Below are 15,327 nucleotides of genomic sequence, written 5' to 3'. Positions count from 1 at the left end.
CTTAGATATAATAATTATTATTATGACAGATTTCTCCTTCACCTCTTTCTTCTTCCTCTTCTCCTTCCTCCTCGACCTTCCATTTCTTCTTCTCAATCTACTTCTTCTTTATCTTGTTCTTCTCCTCCTTCTTCTTTTTCCTCCCCTGCATCTTCTTCTTCTCCCTATCCTTTTTTCATCACATTCTTCGTGCTCTTTTCTTAAATTTCCTGGATTTATCTTCCTAATTGGGATTTTCTTCTTCTTCCGCTGCAATCTCTCAAGAGGAATTGTCACTCTGGTACTTGTGATATCTCTCAAGAGGAATTGTCACTCTGGTACTTGTGATATCTCTCAAGAGGAATTGTCACTCAAGAGGAATTGTCACTCTGGTACTTGTGATATCTCTCAATGATAAAATTCCATACCTCGGCTGGGATTGAACCCACGCCCTCCTGTTTACCAGGCGAGCGCCTTGACCACTACACCACCGAGATAGGATAGGGAATAAGATTAGGAGGGGAAGATTTGGAGGAGAGGGAGGAAGAATGGGAGGCGAAGGGGAAAGTTTAAGGAGAGTTGGGATGAGAGAGAGAGAGAGAAGTTTTAAGGAGAAGAGGAGGAGGAAGAATAGAGAGAATAAGATTAGGAGGGGAAGATTTGGAGGAGAGGGAGGAAAAGTTTAAGGAGGGGAAGGGACTAAGGGAAAGAGTAGAGGATTACCTACAATGAGGGAAGAGAGGGGAGAAGTAAACTTAATGTAACAGCTGATAACTGGGAAAACTGGGATATTCTTAAAGATTTCTTACTGATATCTCTCAAGAGGAATTGTCACTCTGGTACTTGTGATATCTCTCAAGAGGAATTGTCACTCTGGTACTTGTGATATCTCTCAAGAGGAATTGTCACTCTGGTACTTGTGATATCTCTCAAGAGGAATTGTCACTCTGGTACTTGTGATATCTCTCAAGAGGAATTGTCACTCTGGTACTTGTGATATCTCTCAAGAGGAATTGTCACTCTGGTACTTGTGATATCTCTCAAGAGGAATTGTCACTCTGGTACTTGTGATATCTCTCAAGAGGAATTGTCACTCTGGTACTTGTGATATCTCTCAAGAGGAATTGTCACTCTGGTACTTGTGATATCTCTCAAGAGGAATTGTCACTCTGGTACTTGTGATATCTCTCAAGAGGAATTGTCACTCTGGTACTTGTGATATCTCTCAAGAGGAATTGTCACTCTGGTACTTGTGATATCTCTCAAGAGGAATTGTCACTCTGGTACTTGTGATATCTCTCAAGAGGAATTGTCACTCTGGTACTTGTGATATCTCTCAAGAGGAATTGTCACTCTGGTACTTGTGATATCTCTCAAGAGGAATTGTCACTCTGGTACTTGTGATATCTCTCAAGAGGAATTGTCACTCTGGTACTTGTGATATCTCTCAAGAGGAATTGTCACTCTGGTACTTGTGATATCTCTCAAGAGGAATTGTCACTCTGGTACTTGTGATATCTCTCAAGAGGAATTGTCACTCTGGTACTTGTGATATCTCTCAAGAGGAATTGTCACTCTCGTACTTGTGATATTTGTAGAAGAAGAAGTCCCGGCGCTTTCTAAATGCATTGGCCTTCTCTGGAGGAAAAGGGGAAAGAAGAATATCGAATCAAATAGATTTCATTATCATGATTGTTATTTTGAAGAGGTTTGGTGCAAATGGTGCAGGGAACCTAATAGCAGAGACCTTATTGACCCGAATAGCAGAGACCTTATTGACCCGAATGGCAGTGACCTTATCGACCCGAACGAAAAGCAGAGACCTTATTGACCCGAAATCAAAGAAAGGCGGATAGAGGATAGAAGAAAGCCATCCGATCCGAGAACGAACATTATCCGTTGAGGATAAAATCTGCCCCAGGCGGGAATCGAACCCGCGGCCTAGCGCTTACAAGGCAGACGCGGTAACAACCAAGCTAGCTAGGCTTGCGGATGGAAAAGAGAGAATGATTTCCGAAAATAAAATAGAACTTGACCAGCCAATGCAGTGTTGTCAGATTTACCTTCCAGGACACTGTTGCCAGACGAGGACGAGCTCCCACTATGGCGGCGCAGGTAGCAAAGTCGGCGCGTTTTCAAATTTGAAAATTTCGACAGGGGCGGCTGAGGATGGCATTTTCGGCTCACGAGGGATTTCAGTTTAGTTTTGATTTTGGTGGCTTTGGTTTTGACCGCCCCGGTTTTAGATTTGGTTTCTCGGTGGCGCGGTCTGGCGGAGTTCTTGTAAAGTTTGCGACGCAGTGGCCGGGTTGGAGCGTTTGGCAACCATTCGTGTTTTGTCTGGGGAGAAATTGATTTTTTTTTTTTATTTATTATTAGTATTATTATGCATTATTTATTCATTTTAAGACAGACTCTTCAATTCCTGATTTAATTTTTTCTTGAAACAATTAGCAAAATTTCACGCAGAGACTCCTCTTTCAGAGAACCATTGAAAGTACAAACGTGGCCTGTGGCAGCAAGTGTGGTCTCGCTATTACGCCCAAAGAGGAATCTCCTTCATGGAATGGAAAAAAGTACGATCATATAAAAAACAGCTTTCCCAATCATCCATGTTGACCTGTGACTTTGTTCCTGTCGATATCAAGTGATGATCAATATTATCATGTTTAGGGTTATTTCTTTCAAAATAGCCTTGATTTACCGCAGTACGTAAACTCCAGTTGGGGTGTGAAACTTCGTACTATAACTTGGTCAGAAGTCACGTCAATGAAAAATTTCTGCAAAGGTGCTGGTGAGTGTTTGTTTTTTTGTTTTTTTTTTTTTTTTTTTTTTTCTTTTGTTTTTTTTTATTTATTTATTTTAAGCGGATTTACCCCACCATACCCTATTTAACCACTATCACCATTAAAATAGGGTATAGGTGTGGGAACTCCCACAACTGGCCTTGTTATAAAATAGGTAGCAAGGCTATTTAAAACCTTTTGCCTGTCTCTCTCTCTTTTTTCCTGCCTAGGGATTTTCTTCTTTAATTTATCTCTTCTCTATCTCCCTCTCTGTCTGATCTAAATATTTATCTCTTCCTCTCCATTTCTCTCTATCTCTCTGTCTCACTCTCACTCTCTCACTCTCCCTTCCTTTCTGTCTCTCTCTTTTGTTCGCCATTTGCTATCAAGTTCACTTTGGCCTATTATTCTATCGTACATCTCCTATCTCTTTCTTTCTACTATCTCTCTCCCTCTCCCTCCCTCTCTAAGAGCTCTATCTTCTTTTCATCTTTGTCTGTTTTCCACATCCCTTCCTTATCTCTCATTCTATCTCTCTCCATCCCTGTCTTTCTCTTTTTGTAATACATCACTCTGTCTTCCTCTCCCTTTGTCTTCACTGTTAATCTTTCTCCCTCTCCGTCTTTCTGTCTCTCCTGTCTAACCTGGTAGCATTTCATTAGAAAGATTCTCTATCTCCTTTTTCTCTCCTTTCTCTCTCTCTTTCCCTCCAATAGAAAGCATTTCATTCCTAAAATTCTCTCCCTCTCTCTCTCTCTCTCATTCTCTGTCTCCCTCTTTTTGTCTCTCCCTATTTCTCTACCTCCCTCACTCCCTCTCTATCTCTCTATTTGACTCTTTGTCTCTCTCACCACTCCGTTAGAGAAGGACTCTCTCCCTCCCTCCCTCCCTCTCTTTCTCTCTCTCCCTCCCTCTCTGTCTCAATCTTTCAGTCTCTCCCAATATCTTTTTCTATCTCTCTCTCTGTCTCTCTCTTTCTGTCTTTGTCTCTCTCACCACTCCATGAGAGAAGGACTCTCTCTCCCTCCCTCTCTTTCTCTCTCTCCCTCCCTCTCTCTCTCATTCTGTCTCCCTATTTCTCTACCTCCCTCCCAATTCCTCTATTCTCTCTTTGTCTCTCTCACCACTCCATTTGAGAAGGACTCTCCCTCCCTTCTTCTCTTTCTTTTCCTCCCTCCTATTGTATTTTCCCCCTCCCAATAAAAAGCCCATTTCATTAGTAAGATTGTTCCGTGTTTCTAATGGTTACTGGGGACTATTTTAACGGGGTTAGAAATGGGTATTGAGGCCTAAAATGGGGCCTTTTTGAATACCGGGTCAGACCACAGATTCCTATGGATCAAAACCTGAAATAAGTAGTAATAATGAGGAAAACAGCCATATTATTATTTTCGGCTGGCATTGAACCCATGTCCTCCTGATTATCAGTCGAGCGTCTAATGTTCTAATGACTACTATAAACTACCGATGTAAGATTTCTAGTCCGGAAAGGGTCTGTACGTTTCTGCCCCTATAGGTCATTGCTGAGCTCAAAATCAAATATCTACATTCGAAGCTGTCTGATTGGGAACCGTCTAAATGGTCCCTTGGATCCCCAATTGGACAGGTTTGGTTTGATGACTGTAATCAAATTTCCTCGGATCTCTGTGTTGAAATTCGATGACATATTAAAAAATTGGACGAACGTCAAACATAAATCGACAATCAAAAGATTCTAAACAAAAAGTTGATTCAAGTAGCTACTGAGTTGTCCTCACAACATTTGGATGAAGCAATCTGATTGGTTGATTTTAATTTAAAATAATAATAATAATACCTAATAATAATAATAATAAATAAATAAAAAATAGGTAATCAGAATCCAACCAAATTTAAACTCCCATTGTGGTATGTGGTCCTGACCAGCTGATGATCATTTCCCTTGTTCAGGGATGACCTTTATTTTATTAATTTATTATTATTTTTTTTTTTTCTCTCATTTAAAGATCCCTTTAAAAAAGAACAAAAAAACATCAAAGAACTGAAAAATGAGGGGGGAAAAATCCTTACCTTCGAACAGTTTTATTTTCTCCTCTGATATTTTAAACACTGCAGAGACTCCTCTTTCAGATAACCAATAACCATTGAAAGTACAAAAGTGGCCTGTGGCAGCAAGTGTGGTCTCGCTATTACGCCCAAAGAGGAATCTACTTCATGGAATGGAAAAAAGTACGATCATAAAAAACAGCTTTCCCAATCATCCATGTTGACAACTTGACATGTGACTTTGTTCCTGTCGATATCAAGTGATGATCAATATTATCATAATGTGAGGGTTATATCTTTCAAAATAGCCTTGATTTACGGCAGTATACCTACATATATAAACTCCAGTTGGTGTGTGAAATTTCGTACTATACTTGGTCAGAAGTCACGTCAATGAAAAATTGCTACAAAAAGGAGTTGTCACAAATGAGAAGTGACCAGTGTTTATTATTAAATATGTTAGTCGGATCGGATAAGATCGGATCGGATCGGATAAGATCAAAACCGGAACGTGTATCCATTGTATCATATAAAGGTAATAAGTTTTGTAGTTACCTAATTCATAACTTTGTGGCCAGTGTTATTATAGTGTTAGTTTAAAACAAAAAGGAGCTTCATTTTTCATTGTCGTAGTAATTACCTAAATTAAATTTCTCCTTTCCTTACCTGTCTACACCTAGTGCAATACTTGCACTGGGCATCACTAGGCACCAGGCCACAGTGGGCGCAATACGTCAACCCATACTCATCCGCATATGCCCCACTGGCCTGTCCTGATGGGGCGAGAATCTCGAAATCTGATTGGCTGGGCTCTAGTTCGTCATCTCCCCAGTAGGGAGCATCACTGTCGCTTCGGTACGGTAGAGGAGGGCTGGTGAGACTGTCCCCGGCCGAAATCTGGGGAGATTGAAGATATCAGCGGTCAGCCTATAGTTAGCTTGTTTGGTAGCGCGTCTGCCTTGTAAGCGCTAGGCCGCGTGTTCGATTCCCGCCCGGGGCGGATGTTATCCTGAACGGATAATGTTCGTTCTCGGAACGGCTGGCTTTCTGCTGTCCTGTGTTCCTTCTCTCTTCGATTTCGGGACGATAAGACCCTAGCAGTGACAGTTCCCTGTATTGAAACTTTTTTTTAATATGTGGTCTGTGTTGTAGCACGCCCACCCCGTAGTGTGTCCCTCAGATTGCTGCTCTGTGTATTTCTGCAGGTGTGTGTCTGTGTGTTCAGCTATAGGTAAATCTGCGAGGCATATAACAATATAATTATATATCATATCTATACCTACCTGTTCTGGGTACGTCTGTGCTTTGATTAAGTTTAAAACAACACCCCCACTCTCTCCTACCCCTCCCTCCCATTTCCGGTTTTGGTATCCCTCCCCCCTCCCCTCCCTGCGTTGAGCTCCACCAATTTTCGCTGGCTGGGGAGAGAAAGTTTTCCCCGAGTTTTAAACTTTCTTGCCAATAGGTTCATTTCCTATTCAGGGAGGAGGAGAGGGGAGGAGGAGGAGGAGGAGGAGGAGGAAGTTTAAAGAGAGGAGAGGAAGGAAAAGTTTAATAAGAGGGGTAGAGGGGGGAGAGAAAGAATATGAGGAGAAGGAGAAAGAAGATACGGGGTGAGAGTTTGTTGAAATAGGGAGAGAGAGAGGGGGGGAGAGAGGAGTTTAAGGAGAAGAATAGAGAGTATAAGATTAAGAGGGGAAGATTTGGAGGAGAGGAGGGGAGAGGGGAAAGTTTACTAAGAGGGGAGAAATAGTAGGAGGAGAGGAGAGAAATTTTAAGGAGAGAAAGGGAGGGAATTTTTAATAAGAGGGGGATAAAAAATAGGATGAAGGGGGGGGGGAGGGAAATTTTAAGCATAGACGGGATGGGAGTGTGTTGAGAGAGAGAGAGAAGTTTAAAGAGAAGAGGGGAAGGAAGAATAGAATAAGATTAGGAGGGGAAGAATTCGAGGAGAGGGGGAAAGTTTATGGTGAGACGGGATGAGAGAGAGAGGGAGAGAGAGAAAGAGATTCAAGGAGAAGAGGGGAAGGAAGAATAGAGAGAATAATAATAATAATAATATAATAATAATAGTGCTTATTTATACTGCTCGCATAGGACTGTAAAGTCCCTTTACTCCAGCAGTAGGCTACTACTATTATTGTGGTCAAATTCTCAAATTATATTGAGGATAAAATTCCATACCTCGGCTGGGATTGAACCCACGCCCTCCTGTTTACCAGGCGAGCGCCTTGACCACTACACCACCAATGTACCCACACTTTGCAAGTGAATAACTGTGCCAATAAGCCCTTGAGTAGAATAACTGTGCCAATAAGCCCTTGAGTAGAATAACTGTGCCAATAAGCCCTTGAGTAGAATAACTGTGCCAATAAGCCCTTGAGTAGAATAACTGTGCCAATAAGCCCTTGAGTAGAATAACTGTGCCAATAAGCCCTTGAGTAGAATAACTGTGCCAATAAGCCCTTGAGTAGAATAACTGTGCCAATAAGCCCTTGAGTAGAATAACTGTGCCAATAAGCCCTTGAGTAGAATAACTGTGCCAATAAGCCCTTGAGTAGAATAACTGTGCCAATAAGCCCTTGAGTAGAATAACTGTGCCAATAAGCCCTTGAGTAGAATAACTGTGCCAATAAGCCCTTGAGTAGAATAACTGTGCCAATAAGCCCTTGAGTAGAATAACTGTGCCAATAAGCCCTTGAGTAGAATAACTGTGCCAATAAGCCCTTGAGTAGAATAACTGTGCCAATAAGCCCTTGAGTAGAATAACTGTGCCAATAAGCCCTTGAGTAGAATAACTGTGCCAATAAGCCCTTGAGTAGAATAACTGTGCCAATAAGCCCTTGAGTAGAATAACTGTGCCAATAAGCCCTTGAGTAGAATAACTGTGCCAATAAGCCCTTGAGTAGAATAACTGTGCCAATAAGCCCTTAAGTAGAATAACTGTGCCAATAAGCCCTTGAGTAGAATAACTGTGAAAAAAAGTTATCACTGCAGTTCAAACGCTGGAAGATAGAGCGCACCACGTTCTATTCAAAAAACCGTTTTACGCAAAAAGGGCAAAAAATACATATTTCCCTTTTTGCACCCAGCTCCTCAATTATAACGAAGTGAGAAAACTAGAACAGAAAGAGATGGTGGAATGAAGAAGGAAATTGGGAAATGGGGAGGGAGGTGTGGAAATGCAGGAAAATGAGAAGTTATACGTATAGGAAATATGAGGTACGAATGAGAACAAATTTAATGTTACGAGATACATAGGAATATCGAGATACACAGGAATATCGAGAAAATGTTGAAAGTAAAAATACCAAAGACGGTATAGAGGTATGCAGGTAGGTGTGGGTGTGTGTGTGAGAGAGAGAGAGGGCAGTAAAGGGAGAAGAAATCCAAAGGTACGTATGATGGAAAAAAGAAAGAATGAGAAAAAAGGAGAGCGAGAGAGAGAGAGAGAGGGGGGAAATAGAAAGAGAGTGTGTGTGTGTGTGAGAGAGAGAGAGAGAGGGAGAGAGATAGAAAGAGGAAAACCATAGGGGTGGATTGGAAAAAGAGAAAGAGATAGAGAAAAGAAAAAGAGGAGCGCACCACGTTCTATTCAAAAAACCGTTTTACGCAAAAAGGGCAAAAAATACATATTTCCCTTTTTGCACCCAGCTCCTCAATTATAACGAAGTGAGAAAACTAGAACAGAAAGAGATGGTGGAATGAAGAAGGAAATTGGGAAATGGGGAGGGAGGTGTGGAAATGCAGGAAAATGAGAAGTTATACGTATAGGAAATATGAGGTACGAATGAGAACAAATTTAATGTTACGAGATACATAGGAATATCGAGATACACAGGAATATCGAGATACACAGGAATATCGAGAAAATGTTGAAAGTAAAAATACCAAAGACGGTATAGAGGTATGCAGGTAGGTGTGGGTGTGTGTGTGAGAGAGAGAGAGGGCAGTAAAGGGAGAAGAAATCCAAAGGTACGTATGATGGAAAAAAGAAAGAATGAGAAAAAAGGAGAGCGAGAGAGAGAGAGAGGGGGAAATAGAAAGAGAGTGTGTGTGTGTGTGTGTGTGTGTGTGTGTGTGTGTGTGTGTGTGTGTGTGTGTGTGTGTGTGTGTGTGTGTGTGTGTGTGTGTGTGTGTGTGTGTGTGTGTGTGTGTGTGTGTGTGTGTGTGTGTGTGTGTGTGTGTGTGTGTGTGTGTGTGTGTGTGTGTGTGTGTGTGTGTGTGTGTGTGTGTGTGTGTGTGTGTGTGTGTGTGTGTGTGTGTGTGTGTGTGTGTGTGTGTGTGTGTGTGTGTGTGTGTGTGTGTGTGTGTGTGTGTGTGTGTGTGTGTGTGTGTGTGTGTGTGTGTGAGAGAGAGAGAGAGAGAGGGAGAGATAGAAAGAGGATAGAAAGAGAGGGAGAGATAGAAAGAGGAAAGAGGGTGGATTGGAAAAAGAGAAAGAGATAGAGAAAAGGAAGAGAGGGAGAGAGAGAGAGAGAGAAAGAGAGGGAGGACAAAAGTTTTACGGTTGAGCAAATATTATGAACTTGTGCGAATATATTCTCTCTCTCTCTCTCTCTCTCCTGATATATTTAGAGGTATTTTGTTGTCATTGTAACGTGATGGGAAATACAATTCTGCATCATTGATGATAATAATATTATTGAAATCTCTCCCTCTCTCTAACTCCCTCTAGTTTTATATCTTTTCCTCTCTCTCTCTCTCTTTCTCTCTCCCTCGCTCTAACTTTATCTCCCTCTCTCTATCTTTTTCTCTCTCCCTGTCTCTCTCTTTCTCCTTTCTTTCTTTCCCTCTCTCTATTTTTTAGTTAGAAAATGGGGTACACTTCCCTTCATTTCAGATTTTGTTCTATGTGTAGCTTATAAGTAATTTGGGTGAGGTCCTAAACTCTATGTTGGATTCTGTGAAATCAACCTGGTACACTTCATTTGTGGCATATTTTTTTTTTGTAAAAGTCCTACAATTGGTTCACTTACCTTTACTTCGGATTCAGTGAGGCATAATTTAGGCGAGGTCCTATAATTGGTTCTCTTACCTTTACTTCTGAGTCGGTGAGGCATAGTTTGGGCGAGGTCCTATAATTGGTTCTCTTACCTTTACTTCGGATTCAGTGAGGCATAGTTTAGGCGAGGTCCTATAATTGGTTCTCTTACCTTTACTTCTGAGTCGGTGAGGCATAGTTTGGGTGAGGTCCTATAATTGGTTCTTTCTCTCAAGAGGAATTGTCACTCTGGTACTTGTGATATCTCTCAAGAGGAATTGTCACTCTGGTACTTGTGATATCTCTCAAGAGGAAATGTCACTCTGGTACTTGTGATATCTCTCAAGAGGAATTGTCACTCAAGAGGAATTGTCACTCTGGTACTTGTGATATCTCTCAAGAGGAATTGTCACTCTCGTACTTGTGATATTTGTAGAAGAAGAAGTCCCGGCGCTTTCTAAATGCATTGGCCTTCTCTGGAGGGGTACTTGTGATATCTCTCAAGAGGAATTGTCACTCTGGTACTTGTGATATCTCTCAAGAGGAATTGTCACTCTCGTACTTGTGATATTTGTAGAAGAAGAAGTCCCGGCGCTTTCTAAATGCATTGGCCTTCTCTGGAGGAAAAGGGGAAAGAAGAATATCGAATCAAATAGATTTCATTATCATGATTGTTATTTTGAAGAGGTTTGGTGCAAATGGTGCAGGGAACCTAATAGCAGAGACCTTATTGACCCGAAATCAAAGAAAGGAGGATAGAGGATAGAAGATCCCAGAACGAACATTATCCGTTGAGGATAAAATCTGCCCCGGGCGGGAATCGAACCCGCGGCCTAGCGCTTACAAGGCAGACGCGGTAACAACCAAGCTAGCTAGGCTAGCGGATGGAAAGGAGAGAAAAGATTAGAAGATTGGGTGGAAAAGAGAGAATGATTTCCGAAAATTAAATAGAACTTGACCAGCCAATGCAGTGTTGTCAGATTTACCTTCAAGGACACTGTTGCCAGACGAGGACGAGCTCTCCACAACTGGCCTCGTTATAAAATAGGCAGCAAGGCTATTTAAAACCTTTTGCCTGTCTCTCTCTCTCTCTCTCTCTCTTTTGCTGCCTAGGTATTTTCTTCTTCAATTTATCTCTTCTCTATCTCCCTCTCTGTCTGATCTAACTATTTATCTCTTCCTCTCCATCTCTCTCTGTCTCTCTCTCTCTCACTCTCCCTTCCTTTCTGTCTCTCTCTTTTGTTCGCCATTTGCTATCTAGTTCATTCACTTTGGCCTAATATTCTATCGTACATCTCCTATCTCTTTCTTTCTGCTATCTCTCTCTCCCTCCCTCCCTCTCTAGCTCTATCTTCTTTTAATCTTTGTCTGTTTTCCACATTCCTTCCTTATCTCCCATTCTATCTCTCTCCATCCCTGTCTTTCTCCCTTTGTACATCACTCTGTCTCACTCTCCCTTTGTCTCTCTCTCTCTCTTTCTCTCTCTCTCTCTCTCTCTTCCTCCCTCTTTGTCTTTCTGTCTCTCCTGTCTAACCTGATAGCATTTCATTAGAAACATTCTCTATCTCCCTTTTCTCTCCTTTCTCTCTCTCTTTCCTTCCGTGTTCACTTTCCCTCCAATAGAAAGCATTTTATTACTAATATTCTCTCCCTCCCTCTCTCTCTCTCTCTCTCTCTCTCTCTCTCTCTCTCATTCTCTGTCTCCCTCTTTTTGTCTCTCCCTATTTCTCTACCTCCCTCCCTATTCCTCTATTCTCTCTTTGTCTCTCTCACCTCTCCATTTGAGAAGGACTCTTTCTCTCTTTCCCTCCCTCTCTGTCTCAATCTTTCAGTCTCTCCCAATATCTTTTTCTATCTCTCTTTCTCTCTCTCTCTTTCTGTCTTTGTCTCTCTCACCTCTCCATTTGAGAAGGACTCTTCCTCCCTCTCTTTCTCTCCCTCCCTCCCTCTCTGTCTCAATCTTTCTTCTTTGTCTCTCTCCCTCCCTCGCTGTCTCAATCTTTCAGTCTCTTCCAATATCTATCTTTCTCTCTCCCTCTCTCTCTCTCTCTCTTTGTCTCTCTCACCTCTCCATTCAAGAAGGACTCTCCCTCCCTTCTTCTCTTCCTTTTCCTCCCTCCTATTGTATTTTCCCCCTCCCAATAAAAAGCCCATTTCATTAGTAAGATTGTTCCGTGTGTCTAAGGGTTACTGGGTACTTTTTAACGGGGTTAGAAATGGGTATTGAGGCCTAAAATGGGGCCTTTTTGAATACCGGGTCAGACCACAGATTTATGTGGGTCAAAAGATGAAATGAAATATGTAAATGATGAAGAGGTAAACGGTCATATCTCGGTTGGGCTTGAACCCTTGTCCTCCTGATTATAATTATCAGTCGAAGATCTTGTGACCATCACTACACCGCCAGTGGAGCAGGCCAAGATTTCTAGTCCGGAAATATGATCTGTAGACGTCCCAGCCCTTAAAGGTCCTTGCTGAGCTCAAAATCAAATACAATCGAATCTGTCTGATTTGGGGCTCATCTAAATGGGAAAAAATTCCTGATGATGTCCCTTGGATTCCCAATTAGACAGGTTTGACTGTAATCAAATTTCCTCGGATCTCTGTGTTGAAATTCGATGACATATTAAAAAATTTCACATTAAAATTGGACGAACGTCAAACATAAATGGACAATCAAAAGATTCTAAACAAAAAGTAGCTAGTCAGGTTCAATGAGTCACCCTGTATTCGAACTAAATTGAAGTGTTTAGGGTTTAGGGAGTATTGAGGTTAGAATGAGGTTTATATTAGGGGAAAGAGGGGGTAACATGTTATTATATTAGGGGAAAGTGGGGTAGACTAGGCGTGACCTCCTTATTAATAGTATTAATAGAACAGGAAGAAAGTGGTGCTATTATAGTCCTTTCTAAGGGATAGGCATAGGCAATAGGCATGTTACGACACAGACCACAAGAATCTAATGTAGCAGAGGTATTAGTTATTTTTTCATTACTAATTTATATCTCTCAACTTGTGATATCTCTCAAGAGGAATTGTCACTCTGGTAGGTACTTGTGATATCTCTCAAGAGGAATTGTCACTCTGGTACTTGTGGGTGATATCTCTCAAGAGGAATTGTCACTCTGGTACTTGTGGTATCTCTCAAGAGGAATTGTCACTCTGGTACTTGTGATATCTCTCAAGAGGAATTGTCACTCTCGTACTTGTGATATCTCTCAAGAGGAATTGTCACTCTGGTACTTGTGATATCGCTCAAGAGGAATTGTCACTCTCGTACTTGTGATATCTCTCAAGAGGAATTGTCACTCTGGTACTTGTGATATCGCTCAAGAGGAATTGTCACTCTCGTACTTGTGATATCTCTCAAGAGGAATTGTCACTCTGGTACTTGTGATATCGCTCAAGAGGAATTGTCACTCTCGTACTTGTGATATCTCTCAAGAGGAATTGTCACTCTGGTACTTGTGATATCGCTCAAGAGGAATTGTCACTCTCGTACTTGTGATATCTCTCAAGAGGAATTGTCACTCTGGTACTTGTGATATCGCTCAAGAGGAATTGTCACTCTCGTACTTGTGATATCTCTCAAGAGGAATTGTCACTCTGGTACTTGTGATATCGCTCAAGAGGAATTGTCACTCTCGTACTTGTGATATCTCTCAAGAGGAATTGTCACTCTGGTACTTGTGATATCGCTCAAGAGGAATTGTCACTCTCGTACTTGTGATATCTCTCAAGAGGAGAGGAAGAATAGAGAGAATAAGATTAGGAGGGGAAGATTTGGAGGAGAGGGAGGAAACGTTTAAGGAGGGGAAGGGACTAAGGGAAAGAGCTGAGGATTACCTACAATGAGGGAAGAGAGGGGAGAAGTAAACTTAATGTAACAGCTGATAACTGGGAAAACTGGGATATTCTTAAAGATTTCTTACAAGAAATTATAACGAAGTGAGAAAACTAGAAAAGAAAGAGATGGTGGATTGAAGAAGGAAATTGGGAAATGAGGAGGGAGGTGTAGAAATGCAGGAAAATGAGAAGTTATACGTATAGGAAATATGAGCTACGAATGAGAACATGTTACGAGATACACACGAATATCGAGAAAATATTGAAAGTAAAAATACCAAAGACGGTATAGAGGTATGCAGGTAGGTGTGGGTGTGTGAGAGAGAGAGAGAAAGAGAGGGACAATTTTTTGTCGATGGTGGGATTTGAACCCGGGACCTTCTGCATGGCAAGCAAGCGCGTTACCACTGGACCAACCGTGCCCCCAACTAATGGTAGTATGTTTTTCTACCTTTGGCCGAGCGACTACGCATCCAATGTGCTAGGGGCCTTTATGATGATTCAACCTGAATTCTAAGACCACAAGCAGATCGATATAGGTACTGTATATATTATGTATTTATTAGCTTCCCCATTTGAAAACCTCACCCCACACCACTGCTCAAGGTGCATATATGTATAAAAATAGTGAGCTAACTTCAGGTCATAAAACCCAGTGGGGGATCAGTTTAACGAGGTGGATTATTATGCAGGCTAAAGGTCTGTATCTAATACAATGGCACTTAGTTCCAGTGTTCCAGGTACAAAAGTTCCAGTGGTGCCCAAAAGGGTTAACATGAAAGGGAGACTTCACAAAAGAGTCAGAAGGGGTTAAGTTTGGGAAGCACTGTTGTGCAGATTAAAGGTCTGCTATCTGCATTACCTAATACAATGGCATTTGGATTCAGTGGTACCCAAAAGGGTAAATTACCTAGAAAGGGGTGAAGTTTTGGGAAGCACTGTAATAATTATGTCCAGCTTGTACGGATACTGTTCCAGGTACAAAAGTTCCAGTGGTGCCCAAAAGGGTTAACATGAAAGGGAGACTTCACAAAAGAGTCAGAAGGGGTTAAGTTTGGAAAGTATTGTTGTGCAGATTAAAGGTCTGCTATCTGCATTACCTAATATACCTAATGGCATTTGGATTCAGTGGTACCCAAAAGGGTTGACTCTCCAGAAGGGGTGATCTTCAAAAAGAGTCAGAAGGGGTTAAGTTTGGAAAGCACTGTTGTGCAGGTTAAAGGTCTGCTATCTGAATTACTTTACTTAATATAATGGCATTTGGACTCAGTGGTACCCAAAAGGGTAAATTACCTAGAAAGGGGTAAATTTTTGGGAAGCACTGTAATATGTCCAACTTGTACGGATACAAGATACAATACAAAAGTTTCTTCTTCCTCTTCTTTGTTTTTCTCCTAATTCCTCCTTCTTTTTCGTCTTCTCATTCCTCTTCTTTTCCTTAAGGTTACTTCTACTCTTTGTTGTTGTTGTTCTTCTTCTTCTCCTCCTCCTCCTCCTCCTCCTCTTCTTCTTCCTCTTCTTCTTCTTCTTCTTCTTGTTATTTCTCTACCTTTTTTTCTCATCCTTCTCCTCCTTCTTCTTCTTCTTCTTCTTACCCTTTTTCTTACTGTTTAGACACCCCTGAATACATTACCATCCTATATTATGCTCCAGAGAGAGAGAGAGAGAGAGAGAGAGAGCAGATCGGAAGAGCGGCGTGGAGGGAAA

The 15,327-nt window shown here is 41.5% G+C and overlaps 1 protein-coding gene across 1 annotated transcript; it reads right to left on the bottom strand.

Moving 5' to 3' along the window:
- Positions 1-927: 927 nt before the first annotated feature.
- Positions 928-10,241, bottom strand: LOC108253465. Its single transcript, XM_017447483.2, has 5 exons — positions 10,159-10,241; positions 9,947-9,998; positions 5,457-5,687; positions 2,043-2,319; positions 928-1,617 (listed from the first exon to the last, which is right to left on the bottom strand). Exons 1-5 carry the CDS (start codon positions 10,239-10,241, stop codon positions 1,538-1,540), a joined length of 723 nt encoding a protein of 240 aa, XP_017302972.1. The 3' UTR covers positions 928-1,537.
- Positions 10,242-15,327: the final 5,086 nt, after the last annotated feature.

Source organism: Diaphorina citri, unplaced genomic scaffold (genome assembly GCF_000475195.1).
Source record: "Diaphorina citri unplaced genomic scaffold, Diaci psyllid genome assembly version 1.1 scaffold1872, whole genome shotgun sequence".
In the NCBI taxonomy this organism is placed as follows: domain Eukaryota; kingdom Metazoa; phylum Arthropoda; class Insecta; order Hemiptera; family Psyllidae; genus Diaphorina; species Diaphorina citri.
This window is presented reverse-complemented; position numbering and strand designations above follow the sequence as displayed.